Source organism: Cyprinodon tularosa, unplaced genomic scaffold (genome assembly GCF_016077235.1).
Source record: "Cyprinodon tularosa strain WSP-4 unplaced genomic scaffold, ASM1607723v1 ctg73, whole genome shotgun sequence".
Lineage (NCBI taxonomy): Eukaryota > Metazoa > Chordata > Actinopteri > Cyprinodontiformes > Cyprinodontidae > Cyprinodon > Cyprinodon tularosa.
The window spans coordinates 1340332-1362979 of NW_024039485.1; the positions used below are offsets into that span (position 1 = coordinate 1340332).

Below are 22648 nucleotides of genomic sequence, written 5' to 3' on the forward strand. Positions count from 1 at the left end.
GGTCCTCCTGATTACTAGATCAGCCACAGGTGTGTGAGAGGCTCAGCTTCAGGAGGACCCACGGCGCACTCTTCTGGAGGCAGAGGGTAATCTCCAGAACCTGACAGTGACTCCAGCCCTAAGAGAAAGAGACAAAAGAGAGCAGAAGAGGATCCTCGGCGCCCTCTGGTGGGCAAGCCTGAGGATCCCAACAGAGCCCCCCCCTCAAGGGCGGATTCCAGACGCCCCCTGAAAAAAAAGTCCAAAAAACAAAAAACAACCCACCAAGGGCGGGCGGAGGGGGCACTAGGGTGAGGAGGGCCAGAAACAACAAAAAACAGAGTCCAGAAAACAAAAAACAACCCAAAAACCCTCATGGGCAAAGTCTCTGGTGGCCGGCCGAGGGACCGGCGGCGGGACACAGTCTCTGGTGGCCTGCCGTGGGGCCGGCTGCAGGACACAGTCTCAGGTGGCCTGCCGTGGGGCCGGCTGCAGGGCACAGTCTCAGGTGGCCTGCCGTGGGGCCGGCTGCAGGGCACAGTCTCAGGTGGCCTGCCGTGGGGCCGGCTGCAGGGCACAGTCTCAGGTGGCCTGCCGTGGGGCCGGCTGCAGGGCACAGTCTCAGGTGGCCTGCCGTGGGGCCGGCTGCAGGACACAGTCTCAGGTGGCCTGCCGTGGGGCCGGCTGCAGGACACAGTCTTAGGTGGCTTGCTGTGGGGCTGACGGCGGAGGCGTAGTTGCTGCTCAGGATGTCGACCGTTGAGATGAAGGTGGGGCAGCGTCTTAGGGGGACCACCGCCGGGCCGGAGACACGGATGAAGTTCAGGAGACCGGTCTACCATCCGGCAACGGAGCAGAGTCTTAGGTGGCCGGCAGCGGGGTTGAAGGCGACGCTGATACTCTGGGGGTATGCCATGGGGTCCACGGTGAAGATGATGCTCCGAGGGTCTGCCGCGGGACCGGAGGCGAAGCTGACGCTCAGGGGGTCCGCCACAGGGCCGGAGGTGAAGCTGATGCTCAGGAGGTCTGCCGCGAGGCCGAAGGCGAAGCTGACGCTCTGGAGGTCTGCCGCGAGGCCGAAGGCGAAGCAGCTTCTCAGGAGGATGACGCTCAAGCTTCAGCAGGTACCCCCACGGGGTACCCCGTCCCCTCCTCGGCCGCTCAGGCTCTGTAGCGACCGCCGACTGCGGTTCTGGGGGAGGCTCTGGGGAGACCGTCGAGAGTGACTCTGGAGGAGACTCTGAAGAGACCGTCGAGTGTGGCTCTGGAGGAGGCTCTGAAGAGGCCGCCGAATGCGGCTCTAAAGGAGGCTCTGGGGAGAGCGTCGAATGCGGCTCTGGAGGAGGCTCTGGGGAGACCGTCGAGTGCGGCTCTGGAGGAGGCTCTGGGGAGACCGTCGAGTGCGGCTCTGGAGGAGGCTCTGTGGAAGCCGCCAGCTGTGGCTCTGGAGGAGGCTCTGAGGAAACCGCCGACTGCGGCTTTGGAGCAGGGGAGCCCGCCGATTGCGGCTCCCGGTCAGGAACAGGGGAGCCCGCCGATTGCGGCTCCCGGTCAGGAACAGGGGAGCCCGCCGATAGCAACTCCACCACAGGAACATGCGGAACCACCGAATGTGGTTCAGTCTCTGGTGCAGGCGATACCACCGACTGAGGTTCAGCCTCAGGAACTGGGGAGGCCACCGACTGTGGCTCCACCACAGGAACAGGAGACATCACCGACTGTGGTTCAGCCTCAGGAGTAGGTGGGACCACCCAAGGAGGCTCGAGTTCAGTCTCTGAGGAGGCGTAAGGCATCAGTAGAGCGCTCTTGGCGATCTGTGGCCTCTGCTGAGGGGCTCCTGGAGGCATTCCTTCACCAACACTAAAGTCTGAAGCCTCTCTAACTATTAGTTCAGGAGTCTCAAGAGGGCACAGGGCTAACTCAGGGGTCTCTGGACAGCACAGGGCTGGCTTAAGGCGACGCCTTCTCTTACGCCGCGGAGTCTTTGGAGCCAAGTTAACAGGGTTACTGGCTGATTCTGGCAAGAGGCTGACTGTTTGAAAAATAAGGGTTCCAGAATGGATTACTGATTCAGAGGCTAGGTAATCAGGCATGGAAACAGGTTTAGAAACTAAGGTGACGGATTCGGGTGTCTGAACAGGCTGACGGGGATCTCTAGCTGTTTGACGTGTAACTGGTGGACCGATTTTGAGTTCTTTAACAGACGGAGCTAACTGACGATCGAGTAAATTAGAGCTGAGACTGACCTGGTGACGAAGGAAACTGGAATCCTGAGATTGAGGGTAGACGGCTCTGGGACTAGTTGGCAGTTTGATGTCTAATCTGATGGCTAGCTCTATGAGGTCTTCAAGGTTAGTTGGTTTATTGTAAAATGATAGCTTATTTCTGAGTGGTTCGTTTAAAGCTAAGAGATAAGTGGTTTGGAGCGCAGACTCGTTCCACCCGGAAACGGCTGCTCTACTCAGGAACTCGGAGGAGAACTCAGCGACGGACCTATTACCCTGTTTGGTGTTCAGAAGCTTGGAAGAAACGGAGAAACAAGAGGACTGAGTAAAGGTTTTTTCTAATTCTCGGATGAATCTTTCATGTGTGCAGTTTGTTCTGGTTTTAAGCAGAAATTTGGTCTCCGCCCATTCAAGGGCTTCACCAGACAAAAAAGAAATAATAAAGGCTAACCTATCCTTATCAGAACGAAAATTAGAAGCGTGAAAACTAAAAAATAACCGACACTGAAATAGAAATCCCTTGAGCTTACTTGGGTTGCCAGAAAATCTCTCAGGTAGAGGAGGACCGGGTGACGAAAACGATGGGATGAGTTCAGACCAGAAAGGAGGGTTATCATCTTGACTCGGAGGTGACGGACGGACTTCCGGAAGTGACGAATCCGGAACCGGAAGTTGAACTGGCGCCATCTTGCGATTCCCACGAAGCTTGTGGGATCTTGAAACGAGTGTTCTCTTTGAGTCAAACGGGGATTTTAACTCACGGAGGGACTGAGTGTGATCAGGAGTAGGGGAGTCCTGTTTCTCAGAGCAATGACGGAGGTGATCTGCTGGGCTTTGTGTTTGGCCGCAGTGTTCTGTCATGATGGGTTTTCTCTAAGTCAAGCCCAAGATGCAGAACACACACGGGAGAACTGGGTAAAAGTCCAAAAGAGTTTATTTAGAACACAAGCACATGAATACTGGAACTGATTCAGGCAGGGGGGCTGGTTCACTGGGGTCTGAGCTGGAAAAGGGAGATGGTAGGTAACAGAGTTCATGTGAGGCTAAGCATAGCTAGCTTAGGGTTAGAATGGCAGTCCTGGGTTGGAGCTTCCAGCTCACTGCAGGGGAAAACACGGAGAGTCTTTCAGGCTGAGCTCCCAGCTCACCGTAGGGAACAACAGGGGAAATCCACGTAGGAATCCTTGGGTTGGCTCACCAGGGCAGATTAGCAGGTTCACTTTCCTAGAGCGTCAGGCGTGGGACTGGCTTCCTATGATGCAACTCTCCCAGAGCTGCAGGCCAGAGACAGGTTGCCAGAGAGACAGTTCTTCAGAGCTTCACAGGGAAACAGGAGGTTAAGCTCATCCTGAGTTTTCACAAGGAGACGGGTGGTTAAGCTCATCCAGAGCTTTCACGAGGAGACAGGAGGTTAAGCTCATCCAGAGCCTTCACAAAGAGACAGGATTCCTGTGAGGCAGAGACAAGGAAGAATTAGATTCTGATCTCACACTAGAGATAACAAAGAATCTTCTGTAACAGAGGCTCAGGAAGCCAACCAACTAAGATCAACACTGCGGCGTAGAATCCAGGTCTGAAGGTAGCTTAAATACTGTGGTCCTCCTGATTACTAGATCAGCCACAGGTGTGTGAGAGGCTCAGCTTCAGGAGGACCCACGGCGCACTCTTCTGGAGACAGAGGGTAATCTCCAGAACCTGACAGTGACTCCAGCCCTAAGAGAAAGAGACAAAAGAGAGCAGAAGAGGATCCTCGGCGCCCTCTGGTGGGCAAGCCTGAGGATCCCAACACATTGATTATGTTCAACTTTAGCTGGAGCTTTAGCTTTTATGGCGATGAAGGGGCTTTTATAAAAACTTTCTAGCTTCAGTAAATCATTAAAAAATAAATAAATAAAATGTAATCTGAATGATTTCCAATAGAATCCAGACAAGCCCCTGCATTAGGACACTCGTTGCGCCCACAACATCACAGAAGTTGTGTTCCCTTCTTATTTGTTTACAGCTCCATTATCTGGTGTTTAAAGATGAATGCTATACTAACAGCCTGTTTCAATCTTCATTTTTGTTTTAACCTCCTCATTTTCCTCTGAGAAACTATTCTCTTCCTCACAAAAAAAAAATCCTATCTTGGTGTCTCAGAGTTATGATGATATTACTGTTAATATGATGGTAAGTTTAAGACTGCAAATAAAAAAAGGGAGTTCCTCACTAAAGAGAAACAATGACCGGCAATCTTACTGGGCTTTGCCAATTAGTATCTCTTGAACTATTCACAGTATAGGTTTAAGGTAGAACGATACTGATAGGTTATTTTTTCACGTCTAAAATTCAAGTTTTTTTGCTCTTACTCTTGGAAGAAAGGAGAAAACGGCAAGTCTCGTATTCACTATTGTCTCATTTGGGGCATTTCCCTGAATAAACTAAGGGAAAATGTGGCTATGACAACAGCATTTCACATAGAAGACACATGAGCATTATTTTGTCATAAGCAAACCCTCCTTTTGATCTTTGAAATTTAATTGTATGGGCCCTGTATTTATGACAAATAAAGCACCTTATGTGGCAAAGTTCAAGGAGAGTTGAAAATTTTGGAAAACAATAAATTCAGTAAGAGTTTTGCATTAACTCAACAATTTCTGATAAGGAGATAAACACAGGTTAGAGGGAGATGATGCTATACTTTCCACCCTTATTACCAAATTCTGAAACCTTAAAATGATATAAATCAGGTGTCAAAAACGATCATTAGTGCATTAATAACATCTCCACAACATTAGCTGTGCGGCAGATGTAGAAACAATTTGTTTATCACCTGACAGCAAGTTGTTTCAAAGCTAAATGGCCAAAGAGAGACTAAGAGAGATGTTTGACCTTTGAGGCGTTATTAAATCAACATTGATTTTTCTTCTGTGTCATTCATTGAGCCATTATCACAAGGCAGGGATCCACTTTAAAGCTGACTCCAAGTCAAATAGCCTGCTAGAATGTGTTTTTCACACACAATTATACCTACAGTTTCTGTGTTTTATTTTACACCAACATTGGTTTACTTTATGAAACAGGCAGCTCAATAAACCATGCTTTTCTTTTAAATATAAACTAAATTTAAGATATTCTTGTAAATTATGTTATGTTGCATCTACTTCTAGAACTGCTTTAGGCATAATTTCTTTTTTGCTCCTAAATACTAAACTCTTAAAGACAATTTGTTTTCACTCTTGTAATTCCTCCGTCTCAGAAATGAGAGTTCATCCCCAACAACTCCCTGAAACAGTGTCACGTATCTGCTGCTAATAGGAGATTAAGTACTGTAATTTATACAACTTATGACTCTATTTCCGAAAATGACTGCACTGCAGGGGTGGGAGGGAGGGGTTCAACTGAAAGCCTCTCAATCTGGTGAGTCACGTCATAATGAGGCCTGAAAGCCTGCAGGGCTTCTGAACTACAGTACTCTTGCAGCCTCTGGAGATAGTGGATAGACAGAGGAACATCTGTACCTAGAGCTGTAGACAAGATTGACCGGAAGGCTTTTGGCTTATGTCAGTGAAGTTAGGAAGCCTAAAGAGTGATTAAGATGTGATTTGCAGAACTCCTTAACAGGTCTCTCACTTGAATTTTAATGAAAAAAAAAAATGTACATCATCCCTGGAAGAGAGCTTTAAAGTTTATGACAATTAAAGATCTTTGGAATATTAAAATATTAATTAAAGATCTTTGAATTTATTTTTTATTGTACAATGTGATGGCATATGGTAGATACAGGAAATCTTTCCTACCATATGCCATCACATTGTACAATAAAAAATTCACTGCACCCTTATTATGTAAATTACCCTTATTATGTAAATTACCCTTATAATGTAAATACGTGTGGATGGATGTTATGTTATTTTTACTTTTTTCTTATCTTATTGTGTTGTGACTGTCACTATGTGTAAAGCTGCTGCTACATTGCAATTTCCCAGCTTGGGATAAATAAAGTACATCTATCTATCTATCTATCTATCTATCTATCTATCTATCTATCTATCTATCTATCTATCTATCTATCTATAAGCAACGTAGTAAAGAGGACATTTTCATCAAGAGGAGAACAAGCCAAATGCATAGAGGTCCAAAACCAGAAGTTCTAAAACACATTCCTGCAAAGTTTACAGGTGCTGGTCATAAAATTAGAATATCATGAAAAAGTAGATTGATTTCAGTAATTCCATTTAAAAAGTGAAACTTGTATATTATATTCATACATTACATACAAACTCATATATTTCAGATGTTTATTTTGTTTAATTTTGATTATTACAAATGACAACAAATGAAAATCTCAAATTCATCATATCAGAAAATTAGAATATTACTGAAGACCAATAAAAACAAAGGATTTATAGAAATGTTGGCCAACTGAAAAGTATGAACATGAAAAGTATGAGCATGTACAGCACTCAGTATTTAGTTGGGCCTCCTTTGGCCTGTATTACTGCAGCAATGCGGCGTGGCATGGAGTCGATCAGTCTGTGGCACTGCTCAGTTGTTATGATAGCCCAGGTTGCTCTAATAGTGGCTTTTAGCTCTTCTGAATTGTTGGGTCTGGTGTATTGCATCTTCTTCTTCACAATACCCCATAGATTTTCTATGGGGTTAAGGTCAGGAGAGTTTGCTGGCCAATTAAGAACAGGGATACCATGGTCCTTCAACCAGGTACTGGTAGCTTTGGCACTGTGTGCAGGTGCCAAGTCCTGTTGGAAAATGAAATCTGCATCTCCAAAAAGTTGGTCAGCTGCAGGAAGCATGAAGTGCTCTAAACCTTCCTGGTATGTGGCTGCGTTGACCCTGGACCTCAGAAAACACAATGGACCAACACCAGCAGATGACATGGCACCCCAAACCATCACTGACTGTGGAAACTTTACACTGGACTTCAAGCAACGTGGATGAAGTGCCTCTCTTCTTTTCCTCCAGACTCTGGGACCTTGATTTCCAAAGGAAATGCAAAATTTACTTTCATCAGAGAACATGACTTTGGACCACTCACCAGCAGTCCAGTCCTGTTTCTCTTTAGCCCAGGCAAGACGCTTCTGACGCTGTCTGTGGTTCAAGAGTGGCTTGACACCAGGAATGCGACAGCAGAAACCCATGTCTTTCATACGTCTGTGTGTGGTGGTTCTTGAAGCACTCACTCCAGCTGCAGTCCACTCTTTGTGAATCTCCCCCACATTTTTGAAGGGGTTTTGTTTCACAATCCTCTCCAGGGTGCGGTTATCTCTCTTGCTTGTACACTTTTTTCGACCACATCTTTTCCTTCCCTTCGCCTCTCTATTAATGTGCTTGGACACTGAGCTCTGTGAACAGCCAGCCTCTTTAGCGATGACCTTTTGTGTCTTGCCCTCCTTGTGCAAGGTGTCGATGGTCGTCTTTTGGACAACTGTCAAGTCAGCAGTCTTCCCCATGATTGTGTAGCCTATAGAACTAGACTGAAAGACCATTTAAAGGCTTTTGCAGGTGGTTTGAGTTAATTAGCTGATTAGAGTGTGGCACCAGGGGCCATCAATTTTGAACCTTTTCACAATATTCTAATTTTCTGATATGATGAATTTGAGATTTTCATTTGTTGTCATTTGTAATCATCAAAATTAAACAAAATAAGCATCTGAAATATATGAGTTTGTATGTAATGTATGAATATAATATACAAGTTTCACTTTTTAAATGGAATTACTGAAATCAATCTACTTTTTCATGATATTCTAATTTTATGACCAGCACCTGTACATGTAAGACAACACCACACACTAACTTTGATCACAAGGGTGTCTCCTTAGTCACAAATTATTCATTTTCTGGGAAACCTATTAGTTTATGCACTGAAAAATGTATGTTTCCAGTGGATTTACCAGTGTCACAGCAGATTACTAGAAAACAGGTTACTCTTCACTTTCCAATTCATCCTCAGTGTTCCTCCTACAATTAGTAGGCAAACATAGAGGAGGATTCCTAATACTGAGCAGTGCACTTACTAATCCACTTTCTGACTCCATAGGGATGTTGCAGCCCCACTAGTGTGGGCAAGGTCCTGTTGTAATGGTCATCCATTGATTGAAATCATTAACCTTTAGCAGACTCAATCATGTTTCAAAGCCCTGGTTGACAGGACACTAAAGATCATGAGAGAACTCAAACCCCTCAACCACATCAAGGTTAGTTCTCATAGACACCTAGACAACTTTTATTGTCATGTTGTATACACAGGGTGTATGCTAAACAAAATTTCATATTACATTTTCATTTCTAAAAATGCAGCAGTGATCAAATGTAAACATTGTGGGTGTAAAGACATGGTGCAAAAAATGCATTGATATTGATATGGCAGAGTCTGTGACATGATTTAGATGCTGTGGTTGCCATTGGGAACCAAAGGAAGGAGCATTGCTCCTGCTGGTCAGGGTTTGTCTATGTGTCAAGCAGGGAAGTTCAAGTGTCTTGGCGTCCTGTACACAAGTGATGGTAGGATGGAGCGGGACGTAAGTGGATCGATGGGACCACTTCTGCTCTAATGTCACTGCACTCTAGCATTGTGTTTCATTCATTCTGGTATATAGTCATTTACAGATCATGTTGTGTTTTTTTAATCCAACAGTGTGTCAAAGAACACAATCTGTTTGCTAACGAAAAGTGGGAGTTTTCAGGACTCATCCATATAATGAATCTGAATTAAATAACTTGTTTCAGCTGCTTGAACTGTAGATTGTCATTTAAAAAGTCTAAGTTAGATCATAGACCAATTAAAAAATACATCACCAGGATTTCTTATAACCTATATTTATTTATTAGAATAAGATCAGAAAATCTGCTGGAGCAGTGTTAACTCAATGATTTCTTACAAGCTTACTGTTGGGAGTCTTGTGCTATCCTTTACCTTCCCTTGGTTGTATTACATGTTACTGTTTTGTTAATTACAGACTACACTAAATCATGTTAAACTACTCAACAGGAGATGAGTAAACGCACAAGTTGAGAAACTTTGGGGAGCCTGTTAAATTTTGCTGGTTAAACGGTGATGCTATCCAAGTATCATGCTGGTTTCATCATTCTAAAACAATTGCAGCTACTGCCCACCCACACATGGCTCAAGTATTCAAAAGATAGGATTTCACGCCATGCACAGACCGTTTAGCCTTTTTTTCTGATGCAGTTTAAAGAGAGTATTATAACTCATGTATGTTCATCTGTGGTTTTTATCTGAGCCACTAAACCTAGAAGAGACAGTAAACTAGCAAAGCTTCTTAAAGTCTTTTATTTTACTCATCTCGACATCAATATGCATGACACTTTATCATGTTACCATGTTAACCTTAATAACCTCCATAATGTATCCCTCTTCGATAACATACATGAACAACCATACCTTCCTGCTTCAAACAAAGCTGCCCCCCTGTGAGCCGATACATCACTGTAAGTACACGGTGCATTTGATCTTGAGTGTGAAGGGGTAATTACTGAGGCCTGATGCTACCATCACCATGATGAAAGACAGAGAGGAATTGTGTTGTTATAAGAAGATGAAAAAGCCCATTGAAGGTTAACCCCGTCACAGACCTGCATAGTAGGTAAGATCAGCAGAAAAATGGATAACTCAATCATATAAAGAGAGTAAGGAGGCAGAACTGTAACTAAAGGACAGCTGTCTGGAGCTAAACCTTACTTTAATCAAGCTTGAAAATATTTCTGTCCTGACATCACAGTGTTTTTTTTTTCTGTCTAGCAGCTTTGATCTATTGTTGTGGATTCACTGAGAGCCTGGCACCCTGAATGGGCTCTGGTTCACAGAAAAATAACTAGTCTGGCTTCACCAAATATAGGAGGTTTGGTGACCACTTTTTGCTAAGAGCATTAGAGCCTGTGGCTACTGGTTAGCCTAAGGGAGAATTGAAACCATGCAGCCTTTTTTTTAAGTGCTTTAGTTTTAAGCTAAACACAATTATATTAAGAGGTTAAGTTATTTTGGTGGAAAAAGAAATCTAGGTGGCCTAAATAGTGATTTGTTATCAAGAAGATTTTAATTTGTTTTAGCAAAAGGAAAAAAAAACTTAGATCATACAAATTTGGGAAGAAAAAAAGGTATTTTATGGAACCTTTACATAATTGAGTGGAGTATAATTTCTCTAGGTTGAAGTTAAGCATAAAGGAAGGAAGGAAGGAAGGAAGGAAGGAAGGAAGGAAGGAAGGAAGGAAGGAAGGAAGGAAGGAAGGAAGGAAGGAAGGAAGGAAGGAAGGAAGGAAGGAAGGAAGGAAGGAAGGAAGGAAGGAAGGAAGGAAGGAAGGAAACAACAACAAATGAAGGAAACAACAACAAAGGAAGGAAACAACAACAAAGGAAGGAAACAACGAATGAATGAACCAACAAAGGAAGGAACCAACGAAGGAAGGAAGGAAGGAACCAACGACGGAAGTACCCAAGAAAGGAAGAAACCAATAAAGGAAGGAACCAACAAAGGAAAGAACCAACGAAGAGAGGAACCAACGACTGAAGGAACCAGCGACTGAAGGAACCAACAAAAAAAAAAACAGCGAAGAAAGAAACCAAGGAAGGAAGGAAGGAAGGAACACAAACACCCCTCATCAGTCAGCCTGCTCTCCTTGGAGGAGAGTGTTCTTTTTGTATAACATATCCCAATGTTTGCCTCTGAAAATGTTTTAATACATCAGGGTGAGCTTCACCTGCTTCCACATTGTCATGTAAAACACTGCATGGTTCATGTTCTTAAAAGCCTCCTCAAACTAAGGCTGGAAAATGTGGCCAAAACTTATATCAAGATATATTTCTTAGCTTCAATTGATTTAATTGATATCAATATAAAGAAAAATAAAACCCTGAGAAACACTGCCAAAAATGAGCACAGCAGAGGCCTGAACAAACTTATGACAATTATTTTGCCATAGCTGTGCAACTCTTACATTGAAATATTAGAAATGTCATGTCACCATTATTGAATTATATAGCAAAAAATAAATAAATAAATATATATATATATATATATATATATATATATATATATATATATATATATATATATATTGATATTGAAATATTTTTTATAATTCCTACCCCTGAAATACTGAACTTTATATTTTGAACTGATTTTGATACGAATGTTTTTTGAAAAGCCCAGCAAGACCTGAACCCGAATGAGTTAGAATATTTTTAGAGGGAGCTCTAAAGGGAGGGAGGTGATGGCAAGATGGCCTTTTTAACCTTAAAGGGATAGTTCGGTATTTTTGACATGAATCTGTATGGCATCCCCATCACCAGTGTCATGCAATCACACTGACTTACCCCTGGCAGCGTCCTGTGAGCAGAGTTCTCGTCCAGTTTTGGTCAAGCCGAAAGTAGTCCGGCAGGTTTGCTAGACCCAGCGAAATAAAACGTTTCTCTTCCCAAAACATTATGTGTTCAAAAGAGTGATATTTTTGCATCCCAAAAACGTTGTAGTGGAAAAAGTCACACGTCATTATCACTTTCCGTAAAAATTCAAAAAATATCCACTGGACTTGGAAATCTTGAAAACCAAGTCCAGTGGATATTTTTTGAATTTTTACCGAATGACTATGACCTGGATGACTGAGAACCTTCATCAGTCATTATCACTTGGTCCTATTTTCTCTCTGTTCGTATCAGTGCGCGCCGTCATTCAGACAGCGAGCTCAACAACAGCCAGATGCATGTCTCCCTCCGCCTAGCTCCTAGCTGGGCGGAGGGAGACATGCATCTGGCTGTTGTCAGGTTAGTAGGCCCTAGCTGTCTGAATGACGGCGCGCACTGATACAAACAGAGAGAAAATAGGACCAAGTGATAACGACGTGTGACTTTTTCTACTACAAAGTTTTTGGGATGCAAAAATATCACTCTTTTGAACACATAATGTTTTGGGAAGAGAAACGTTTTATTTCGCTGGGTCTAGCAAACCTGCCGGACTACTTTTGGCTTGACCAAAACTGGACGAGAACTCTGCTCACAGGACGCTGCCAGGGGTAAGTCAGTGTGATTGCATGACACTGGTGATGGGGATGCCATACAGATTCATGTCAAAAATACCGAACTATCCCTTTAAGGACTTGTAGCTCATCACCAAAAGACAAGTGATCTCTAAATAGTAGTGAAAGACCCTTTTACCTGAGTACTGTTTCTAATTTCAGTTCTACACTCCTGAAATCACTATAATTAGGAACTTCAGTACTGGCTGCATTTTCAAATAGAAATTTGTTTGTTTGTGCCTCACAGATGGTAACTTTGCAGATTGATGATCAGAGTTTAAATGAGATTCCACATTTTGTCACATATGGTATAGAAAACCTGACCGTTTGGATGTCAATGCATGGAGGGCAAGATATGTGCAAAAACGACCAAATAAAGAAAAACCCTGACGTTCTGATCTGTGGACCTAGCATGTAATGACAAGATAAGTTTTCGTGTTGTGTGGCGGTGGACTCAAAGGTGTCATTGCCTTAAGACAGCCAATTATTTGTACACTCTGTTGAAGTAATCATCTCATATTTCCCTGATGATCTCACATCCCGCTGAACTGTTACATGTGCCACTTGTCTTCAATTTCGACATTACAGACATGCCATGTGAGATGAGTCACAGCAAATAAAAGGATCACGTGTCTCCAAGGGGGGGATTCATCTTAATTACAATATGCTTTTGCCTTTCACTTTTTAATAATGGAATATGACTCGCATCTAATTGGCATCTTAATGAAAAAAATGTGTTTGATGTGAAGGAAGAAGCATATTTTGCCTGGATAATTGACTTCAGTTATTAGTCTAATTGTAATATTCGTTTACAATTTAGACACTTTGGATTAATCTGTTCAATACTTTTCTTGTTTAAACAGTGTGTGTCCTTTTACACTACAGTACATAAGCATTCCAAGTCGGAAGCCTAAGATTTACATCTGTTTTTTTCTGCTGCTTCCATATTCAGGGGTTGCAACAGCAACTCAATAAGACTAACTCACACACCTGGCAAGGTTTTACCCTTATTGACACATCTGGGATTCGAACCCAGGTCCCTGCATTTAAGCCAGAAACTTAAACCACGGGAATGCCTGTGGCTTACAGTTATGGTATCTTTAAATCCTTATAATTCATCACTCTTGAAAGGGTAAAATATGAAGTATTTAAACCTTGGTTTCTTCAAGTGCTCCCCAATTTATGTCCCCCAGTGCTGACTTGATGTTGCCCTCTTCATGCTGCAGACAGGATTGAAGCTTTTCTCATTAAAGGCCTTTTCCTGCTAGATGGAAATACTAATCACTTTGAATAACCTTATGCATTTTTCAGTGAGCGCTAAAAGCCTTTTAGAGAACTTTCCTATCCACAGCATCTTTCTTACCACTCTCTCCTCTCCTGACCTACACTTCACCTCCTTTTTTTCTTTCAGCGGGGGAATGACTGTCAAGCTGCTCCAGCTATAGTCTATACAGCTATAGCCTGAACAGGCCAGACGGCAGCAGGATGAGTTCAGAGGAGCGCAGCTCAGCCATGTCACAGAAGATCTCCTCCTTATCGAGGAGCAACAGCAGCTCCTCATCCAAGCATGACAGCAGACAGGTAAAAATTCATAGCAGTTTTTTTTTTTGGCAGGAAAAGGAAAATGTTTAATTATTTTCCCAGCTAGTAATTTGTGTGACTAATTAAATAAAAACTTGATATTACTCTTTGACTCAGCATCTCCTCAATAAGTTGATTAAAAACCTCTTTATTTTTTAACCTAGCTAAAATGGTTTTGCAACAAATTCCATCCAAGGTCAGTTTTGCTTGATGTAATGAACAAGCAGAATACAGAATACAGTAAGTGTCCATCTTGCCACATCAACCCCGATCAATAAAATTTATCTTTAAAGCCTAAAGAATAAGAAGTTTACACATGCCACTACACCTAATCGAAGGCCAGGAACTCAGTGCATGAGGCAGCTATATCCAGTTGAAGACAACTCATGGACATAAGTTAAGAATCAGAGTAGGGATATAGTATGCTTGTTGTTGTTGCAAGGCAGTTTTTAGAAACTGGTTTGCAAGGAGTGGGCACAAAAAGAGCCCACTTTTTTAAATCTTAAAGTTTTTGATCTGTGCCTTACACGCCCTTCTACAGTTGGCTGCATGGAGGAGCCCACAATGCTTATCAGCAACATTCTGTGTGGAGTCAAGCATATCAACCTTAGGTTTAGTTAGGGGTCCTGAAAGGATAGTGTTAGCTTACTGAATCCATCAATGCTTCATAACAGTGTTTTGCAAGCAGCTATTCTGAGCTGCAGAGCCTGTTGGCTAGCTGCCAGAAGGTGCATTTCTGCATTAATTTTCTTCCTGTGTGTTTAAGAAAGGTCCAAGATTAAGTAAACAAGGGAGTAGTTGTGTGACGTTGTTTTGGTCATTTCTAACACCTTACAGTTTGGAAAACTACATGAGGTAACGGACAGTTAGCTCAGCCAATCACAAATAAAAGCCATTTCATATTTCCTTTGAAAAAAAAACTTTTAGCAACACTATTTATTTTTATGTCTGGATGGATCATTCCATTGTACCGTCGCAGTTTGTGGTATATTCAAGTATAGGTTTACTGTTGGGCTGCCCAGCAATGCGGGATTTGTTTCCAATTTGGAAAGCCTGGGGAATATTACATTGGCTTAAAGTGTAGTCCTTACCATAATCATCAGATCAAGCTAAAAAGTAGCCTAAAATAATGGAAGTAACAAACTTCATGAATATGAAGGTGCTCTTTTTCCAAAGACAAAGATATCGCTTTGTGTCTATCTGTGGTAAAATGCGTGTATATTTTTTCGATTAGCCTCAATCTGTATTTAGAAAGAAATGTTTGGATTTTATTTGATCATGACATTGTTAAACATTTTTTTTTTGTTTGTTTGTTTTTGGCGAACATTTAGTTTCAGCCAACTGTTTTTTTCTTTCCTTTTATTTTTATAAATTACTAACTGTAATAGAAACTTCTGTAAGAAAAAAAAGCGCTTAAAAAAAGACCCTAGATGGAAACCATTGCTTTGCCAATGGTTTACGTTCAGGGCATCTGGTAGGATGACTCAACTGACCTTGATGAGCAACATTTTGGAAGATAAAACAATGAACTTGCCTGCTGCAACATTTGGAATGATCTAAATGTTAGAAGCTATTCATCCAAGTTTGTGCCTTATTATCATATAATCATTTTTTTTTATTCACACGAGCAAATAAGACCCTTTCTCTTCTGCTCTCCCAGCACCTTATAGTGATAATACATGCCATTTATACGCTGTGTTGTTGAAATTTGTTGCTGCCTTTGGGACATGAAAGATAAATCCAGTCTGCTCTTCCAAGTTCTCCATGGCGAATAACAAAAAACAAAACACTTATTTAAATATGGCAGTCCGCAGCTGGTTCTTATCCTTATCTTATTTCTTATATCTTATTTGTACTTGCAATCTTATTTTTCTGTCTTTTGTAAACAGTTGTAGTGCAAGATTTTCCACGAGGGATTAATAAAGTGATTCTGATTTGCAGCTGTTATGCACATAGTCTTAGTAGATGACTTACAACACCCATTAATTTTATGTGCAGTTTTTTAGTTTGCACACACAATTAAGCACCCATTAGTTCGGGCCTTTAGAGCATTGGACAAAATATTAATATCGTTTGCAGCAAGCCTTTATGAGGAGCCAACAGACATATTATCTTTTAACTAAAACTACTCTGGAACAAGTTTTCCTTTTAGTAGATATAGGTTATTAAGTATCACTCAAGCATTACCCACCAGATAAACTGTAGATTGATCATTACATAGAAACAGCAAATACAGAAACTAAGAGGGCATTTCCAATCAACAGAAAACCACAAAAACAGCACGAACAATTATTCTGCATATCCTGCAAAGTTAAACTTGAATTTCAAGCCCTGATATCTTCAATTGAAAAAAGGCGCATTATTTTATTTTATGAAAGGAGATGTCACATCCAAATTTAGCAGTCTTTATTTTAACTTGGGGAGAAATTTTATTTTGAAGCAAAATCAGGGAAAATAATTTGAATTTTTGTTAGGAAAGCGGAATAAATCCATTGTGATTTTTGATAGAAGAGATGCACTGATTCAGAATTGCTTTCAAGGGTGAACAGTGCAGGTGTGAACAGCCTGGAAAGGCAGGAAGTTAAAGGATAAAAAAAGGAGGATTACTGGGAAACCTGCCATCCGAAACATAAAATGTTGGATTAGGCACAACAACAGGTGGTTGGATCTCTACCCTGGCACCGAGGATTTGGAGAAGCAGCTAAGACTACTGATGATAAGAGTCAGCCTGAGTGTCTGGCAGCACTGCACTTGATCTACCTCCAGTAATCAACACAAAACATACAAAGATAAAGAGCCACAGCGGCTCTCTGGCTTTGAAAGTAATGATATTTAACAGAGAGCAGAGGATGTAAAAATGTGTTCAGTGTTTTATTTAATCAACCACTAAAACCTGGATCATTTGGTCTTAAAAGACAAGGCTTAGTCTGTTATGACAAACAATAAATAAGCCAGCTATTATAATTGAAGATTTACGTACACTAAGTGGTATTCCTGAGGACCGCCTTGTTCTCTAGGACCCACATTACTGCTTCTTTCCGAGACGTTCTCTTGACCTTGAAGTGTCCAGGCACCGTGTGACAATAATGACTCACAGCATGACTTTATCAGAGGAGGGGCCCGTGCCAAAGTGAGACTCACAGAGCCGTCCACAAGCTTTGTCCTTGTCTTTCCTCCATCCCATTTTTTTTAGATGTTCTCACCTTCAGTGTTCTCCCTCCCTGACTAATACTGTTACTTTAACTGGGATGGGAATGCACTGAGATAACAATGTGAAGGTCACCTCAGACTGCTGCCAAAAACTAAAAGCCTTTCCGAACAGCTCTGAAGCAACCAGCACCTTTGAAGGTTTGAAGCTTAAAGAGGTTAATTCCAAAAAATAAAAACAATCCACTGGACTTGGTTTCCAAGTTTCAAGACGTTTCGTTTCCCATCCAGGGAGCTTTTTTAATTAAAAATGTCATGAATAACGTTGAGTTTGAGGTTTTATACAGTAGCCCAACAAAGCCTTGTTTTTGTATTGAAAATGATTTCATCTTCTCTGCAGTACATCTACACCTTATGGACAAAGGATATTCTTTTGAGGACCAGAATGTTCACATTCTGGATAAAGAAAATAGATGGTTTGAGAGGAGTCTGATGGTAGCCATCTATGTTAAGAAAGAAAACCCAACCTTAAACAGGTTCCAGCTTTCAAAAACTTAAAATGCAAATATTGAGTTAATCCCTTCCCATTATCATCACATATATCATTACCCACCCCCTGTACATGACATTGGAGGACCTTGTCTATTCAGCCAAATCTAACAATCCCTTTTAACAACCGACCTTTAAGACACTTAGGGCCGGATCTATCAAAGGTTTGCGTGTATAAAAACGTGAGCTATTTCACTACGCACGCTAAAAAATGTACAAACTGATCTATCAACAGCGTGCTAAAAGGATTTGGTCTTTAAAACGTGCTAAATAGCGCCTCTTATCCATTTAGTACTTTTTCTGCAATGAATATGCAATATGGGCGTTTAACACGTTTCAAAAGAAGGTGCAAATGGTCTGTATGCGTAATTGCGCACACATGGCAGCGGTTATTGTCGCAAGGAGACATCGAAATGAAGCAAGGAGACACAGAGAACCCATTTTTTCACTCCGTGTGAATATTTTTGGAATGAACGAGGAAACGATCAACAAAACATGTCGTTTATCCAGCATTGCCATTTTGGAGCTGTTGGGGGAACTCCGAACGGATTTGGAGCCAGCCACAAGGAGAACCCACGCAATACCAGATATCACAAAACTCCTTGCAACGTTGCACTTTTTTGCATCTGGGTCATTCCAGCGTACGGTTGCAGCGAGAGCAGGGATCTCCCAATCTCGTTTTTCAGAAGTGCTGTCCAACGGGGTTGGGGTTCTCCCCCTGCGCCTGTGGAGCAACATGCCAATGCTGCGGGGATGCGTGATCTCATCCACAGTCACTTCTTGTGAGCCATTTGGTATGTGCATTTTTCTACAGGCCAATACAAAACACCTGGTTTTTGTTATTGTTGTTTTTTACTGCAGTGAAGTAGAAATTCAGCCGCATACCACCTTAGGGAATAAAGGTTGCCAAAGCTTTTTCTTTATATATCACTGTAAGATTTAAATTTCTTAATGCACTAGTTTGCAGAAACTACAAACTACTTTGCCGCAAACCACAAAACGCGCAAAACCATCATTTAAATAGGGCGTCTCCAACAGTTTTGCACCTGCCACCAGTTACGCAATCGCTCTTGTTAAATCACCCGCAAACCATGGTTCAGCCCCTCGCGCAAAATTCCAGTTTGCGAGCGCAAATTACTGCACGCAAAATTGGATCTTGATAAATCCGGCCCTTAGTTGGGTGCGGGGTATTGCACTCAACAGAAGAAGCCAAACAATCCCCATTCCAAATGGGCGGACCTCTTCGTCTGTTCCAATTTGCATGTTTTCAAAACCACGAATTCTACGCTATTACTGACATTTTGAATTGAAAACGCTTCCTGGATGGGAAGCTAAACATCTTCAGACTTGGAAACCAAGTTCAGTGGATTGTTGTTTTTTTTGGGGAATTACTATGACCTGGATGACTGAGAACCTTCACCAGCATAGATAAAGAGATTTTTAATGAAGAGACATAAGAGAACTGGCTTCGCTTTACTATTTTGTTCTTTTTCTACAGTCATATTTTTCTCTTACTTTATTGTCTTACTCTTTTTCATTTTAGTCTTAACTGAACCAGGAAGCAATGCACAGGATCAGTAAAACTCATTGTGTAACATCAGCATGCCCCAGTCTGGAGCATATATCTGTCTCCTGTTCGCCCACATCATCTGCCCAGTGACCAAGCCACCTGTTCAGTGTGGGCTTCTTTTGTGGGTATCAGCAAAGAAAATCTAAGTTTATTGGTTAAATGAGACAGAACATAACCAACTTGGTGTGGACTGGGTTTTCTATTTTTTCTGTTGTCCTAAATACTGAATATTGGACCCAGTAGCCTCAGCTAGAAATAAAACTACAGATTTCTTCTGCTTTTCCTTTATGTTCTATATCTCTAGGATAGGTCAATGAGAATTTTATTCTTAACAGAGATAAACTAAGTAAATATGTATATGATTTAATTTATTGAGGAAGAAAAGTTATCTCGATTAGCCTTTTCCTGTGTGAAAACAGTGTTGCCCCCAATAGAGACTAGCTGGTTGCATGAAAACTGTCATCAAGTGTTTTCTGATAGACAGAATTTAGTCTTTACATGGATGAAATTTTGCCAGAGCAATATAATCAGACACCTTAAAGTCCTGGCTTTGACTTGGCCACAACCTTAACTCTACCATTTAGCTTTTCAGGCATCGATTATACCACATGTTAGACCTCAGCATAGATGAGCTGAAAGTCTTTAGACATCAGAGCAGAGAATGGGAGCAGACAATCCCATGTTCTTTCTACATCTTGTTCTGTCTGCTCCGATTGGCTTTCTATGCAGACAGACCAATCTGAAAATCATTCACTTTTTGATTGCTGAGCCTTAGTTTGACTGAACTGAATATCTGCTTAACCCACTTTTTTGCAATCCCTGTTAAGGATGTAGAAAAACTCCTGCTAATAAATTAAGTTCCACTGCAGTAGCAGACATATAACCTTTTTAATCCTTCTTTGTAACTCCTTCTTTGTGACATTTTCTAAACCAACTAAGATCTACTACTTATTTCTATAATGATTTTTTAAATCAGACTGCCTTGAAACTGTTAATTATTAATACATGACTTCCTGTGTCCTTGAGGTATGAATATCTTATTTTACAGATGCCACAGATTTGGCAAGGAAATATCTTTTAAACTTTAAAGTCAGACATTGTTTTTCACTGATATTTAATTAATCTGTAGGCATTGCAATGGATAAAATGTTTAAAGCAAAGAACTGTGAGAAATAAGGCTAGACTGGAATACATTATCCTTCCACCGTACACAATGTAGATGAGACTAGCATCTTTCAGTGATAAAGATAGAATTTATCTGAGTATTCGAGTTTTATTACAAACTTAAAAACCATATTCAACTTTAGTTTCTTGATTAATGAAAACAAAAAAATGAAAATGAGAGCATAAAAGACTTGGAAAACCAAAAGATTCCAGAAGGTTCAGGATGTACTGTGCAGTTGCAGATGACTTCTTAAAGTCGTAGGGAAGTCATATTTGAATTTCAAATCATTCTGGCTTAAACATGTAATAAACATGTAGTAAAGTATATATGTACTCTTTATCAGACCATATTTTCCCAAAAGATAGAAAATATCTATTTAAAAAAAATTCTGTCTTAAAATCTGTGTTTTTTCCCCCATTATTTTATGCAGGCCAGTTAGTTATACGTCAGCTTGTACATCTAAATTCGGCCAATCATATCAACGGTCATCTGTCAATCAAATGTTTATGGCCATCCATCCATCTGACTCATCGGCGACCTCTGACACAAAACTCTCCTCCTCTTGCATGTTTCTACTGTCCATAGCATTCCTTGACAGTGTCGCTGCTAAGTGCTACTTGGTTCCAATGTAATTTCCCATTGGGAACCTACTAGCACTAAGTTGCTAACTGATTAGCAAGATGCTTCCGAGACACCGGCCACAACCATATGCTAGCGAACCTTCCCCCACAAAAATCCCGCCCCCTTGATAATCGACCAATCACATTTCCTTTATTCACTCGTGTAAAGTCGAGGATCACTAGGGAGAATTCGGAATTGCAACCATTGGAAAAGCCGCTTCCCTACGACTGTAAGGAAATTATTTTCTTTTCAAATGATTTGGAAAAAGTACAAAAGCTGGAGTACAATTTGTTTTTTGTTTTTTTTACACATAGTGTTTTTAGATCCTGGTGAACTTACCAAATTTCATGTGTCAAGCCATGGGATGATGGATACAAATGCAGAACAAAGAGGCAGTTTTAGGGCAAAGGAGTCTGGGAAAAGTGTTTTATATACAAACCCAAACAATTAAGGATAAACAAAATGCTGCTGGGGGTCACATGGACAGGATAGGCAAGCAATAAAGAAAACTATATGACTATATATAGAGAGAATAATCACCAAGATCCTGCAGGTGGTTGATTGCAGACAGATACCTGGTGTGAGAAAGAGACAGAGAGCAAGTTCAGCCAATATCAAGTAAGATGCAAAAGGAGAAGCATTAATAACTATATTTTATTTTATTTGGAACTTATTTTGACAAAATAAGAAACGTGCTATAAGAGTATGACCCAATCTTAACACGCAACCTTAAAATATAATTAATCTAAAGTGCCACACAAAATTATCCTGCCCCAGAACTGGTCTTTTATCTTCATCCATTTTCTATTCAACATCCCTCTCTTTTCTTAGAAGCATCTCCACTGCATGATGTCAGCACAGATTAAAGTTTTGCTTTCCCCGGACTAGAGCATCCTCTTTCATGTGTTTCTTGTATATCCTCCTTGGCTTCTAACAAACTGCAAACAGGATTAATTTACACTAATTAAATAACAGTATCTCCAAGAATGGATTCAGTAGCTATTGTTCCCCTCAATATAGGCTTTGTTGGAATTGGGAATCGGGGTTAGATCCCCTGGATGTTGAAGGGAGGGACATGCTAAAATCTTTTTGCTCTTTAAGCCTCGAGGGCCCATCAATGGAAAATTGACACTTAAAAGGTTAAAATAAGCAAGGGGTCTCAGGAAAGCTATTGTAATAGGGGAAAAAAAGCAAATTTGTTTCTACTGCATTCTATACAATCACTATTCACAAAACCTGGTAAGGAGTCAAAAAGAAGATGGAAAAAGGTTGTATGTGCATATGTAGCACTTCTACGCTGTGCACTGTTCTGCTTCTCAATGTTATTTTTTTCACTCAACTAGTAAAATATTGTGATTCCTGTGATTTTTTTATTCCTGTGATCTTTTATTTCTATTGAGGCAATGAGTCAATAACTGCAATTTTAAAAAGACCACAACATGAAAAAAAGAAAAAAAAATAAGAAAAATGTACACTTTTAACACCTCTTTTAACTATTTTCTCTTCTGAGGAGCCAAAAGCTTTCATTTATAGATTTACATCGTTTGCCTTTTACCTCTTTATAAAACAAGTTGGCTAAACAAGAAAATAATACATAAACCAATGCAAAGAAATAAATAGTAATAAAGTAATAAAGAAAAGTTTATGTGATTAAAATTGACTTAGTTTAAACTACAAAAAAGGTCTCAATATTTGGCAAAATTACTTATGATTAATCATAGGGGTGGTTTAAAAGCTTTAATAAGTAATGTATAATCTGGGCTCTAGCAGATTAAGCTT

At 40.9% G+C, this 22648-nt stretch overlaps 1 protein-coding gene across 2 annotated transcripts in view; it reads left to right on the plus strand.

Moving 5' to 3' along the window:
* Positions 1-22648, plus strand: part of osbpl3b (oxysterol binding protein-like 3b) — a 61409-nt gene that overhangs the window by 9222 nt on the left and 29539 nt on the right. For both annotated transcript variants that reach the window (XM_038269420.1, XM_038269421.1), the window contains exon 2: positions 13648-13817. In XM_038269420.1, coding sequence (XP_038125348.1) covers positions 13722-13817 — 96 coding nt within the window. In that variant the 5' untranslated portion in view covers positions 13648-13721. The remainder of the gene's footprint in view (positions 1-13647; positions 13818-22648) is intronic.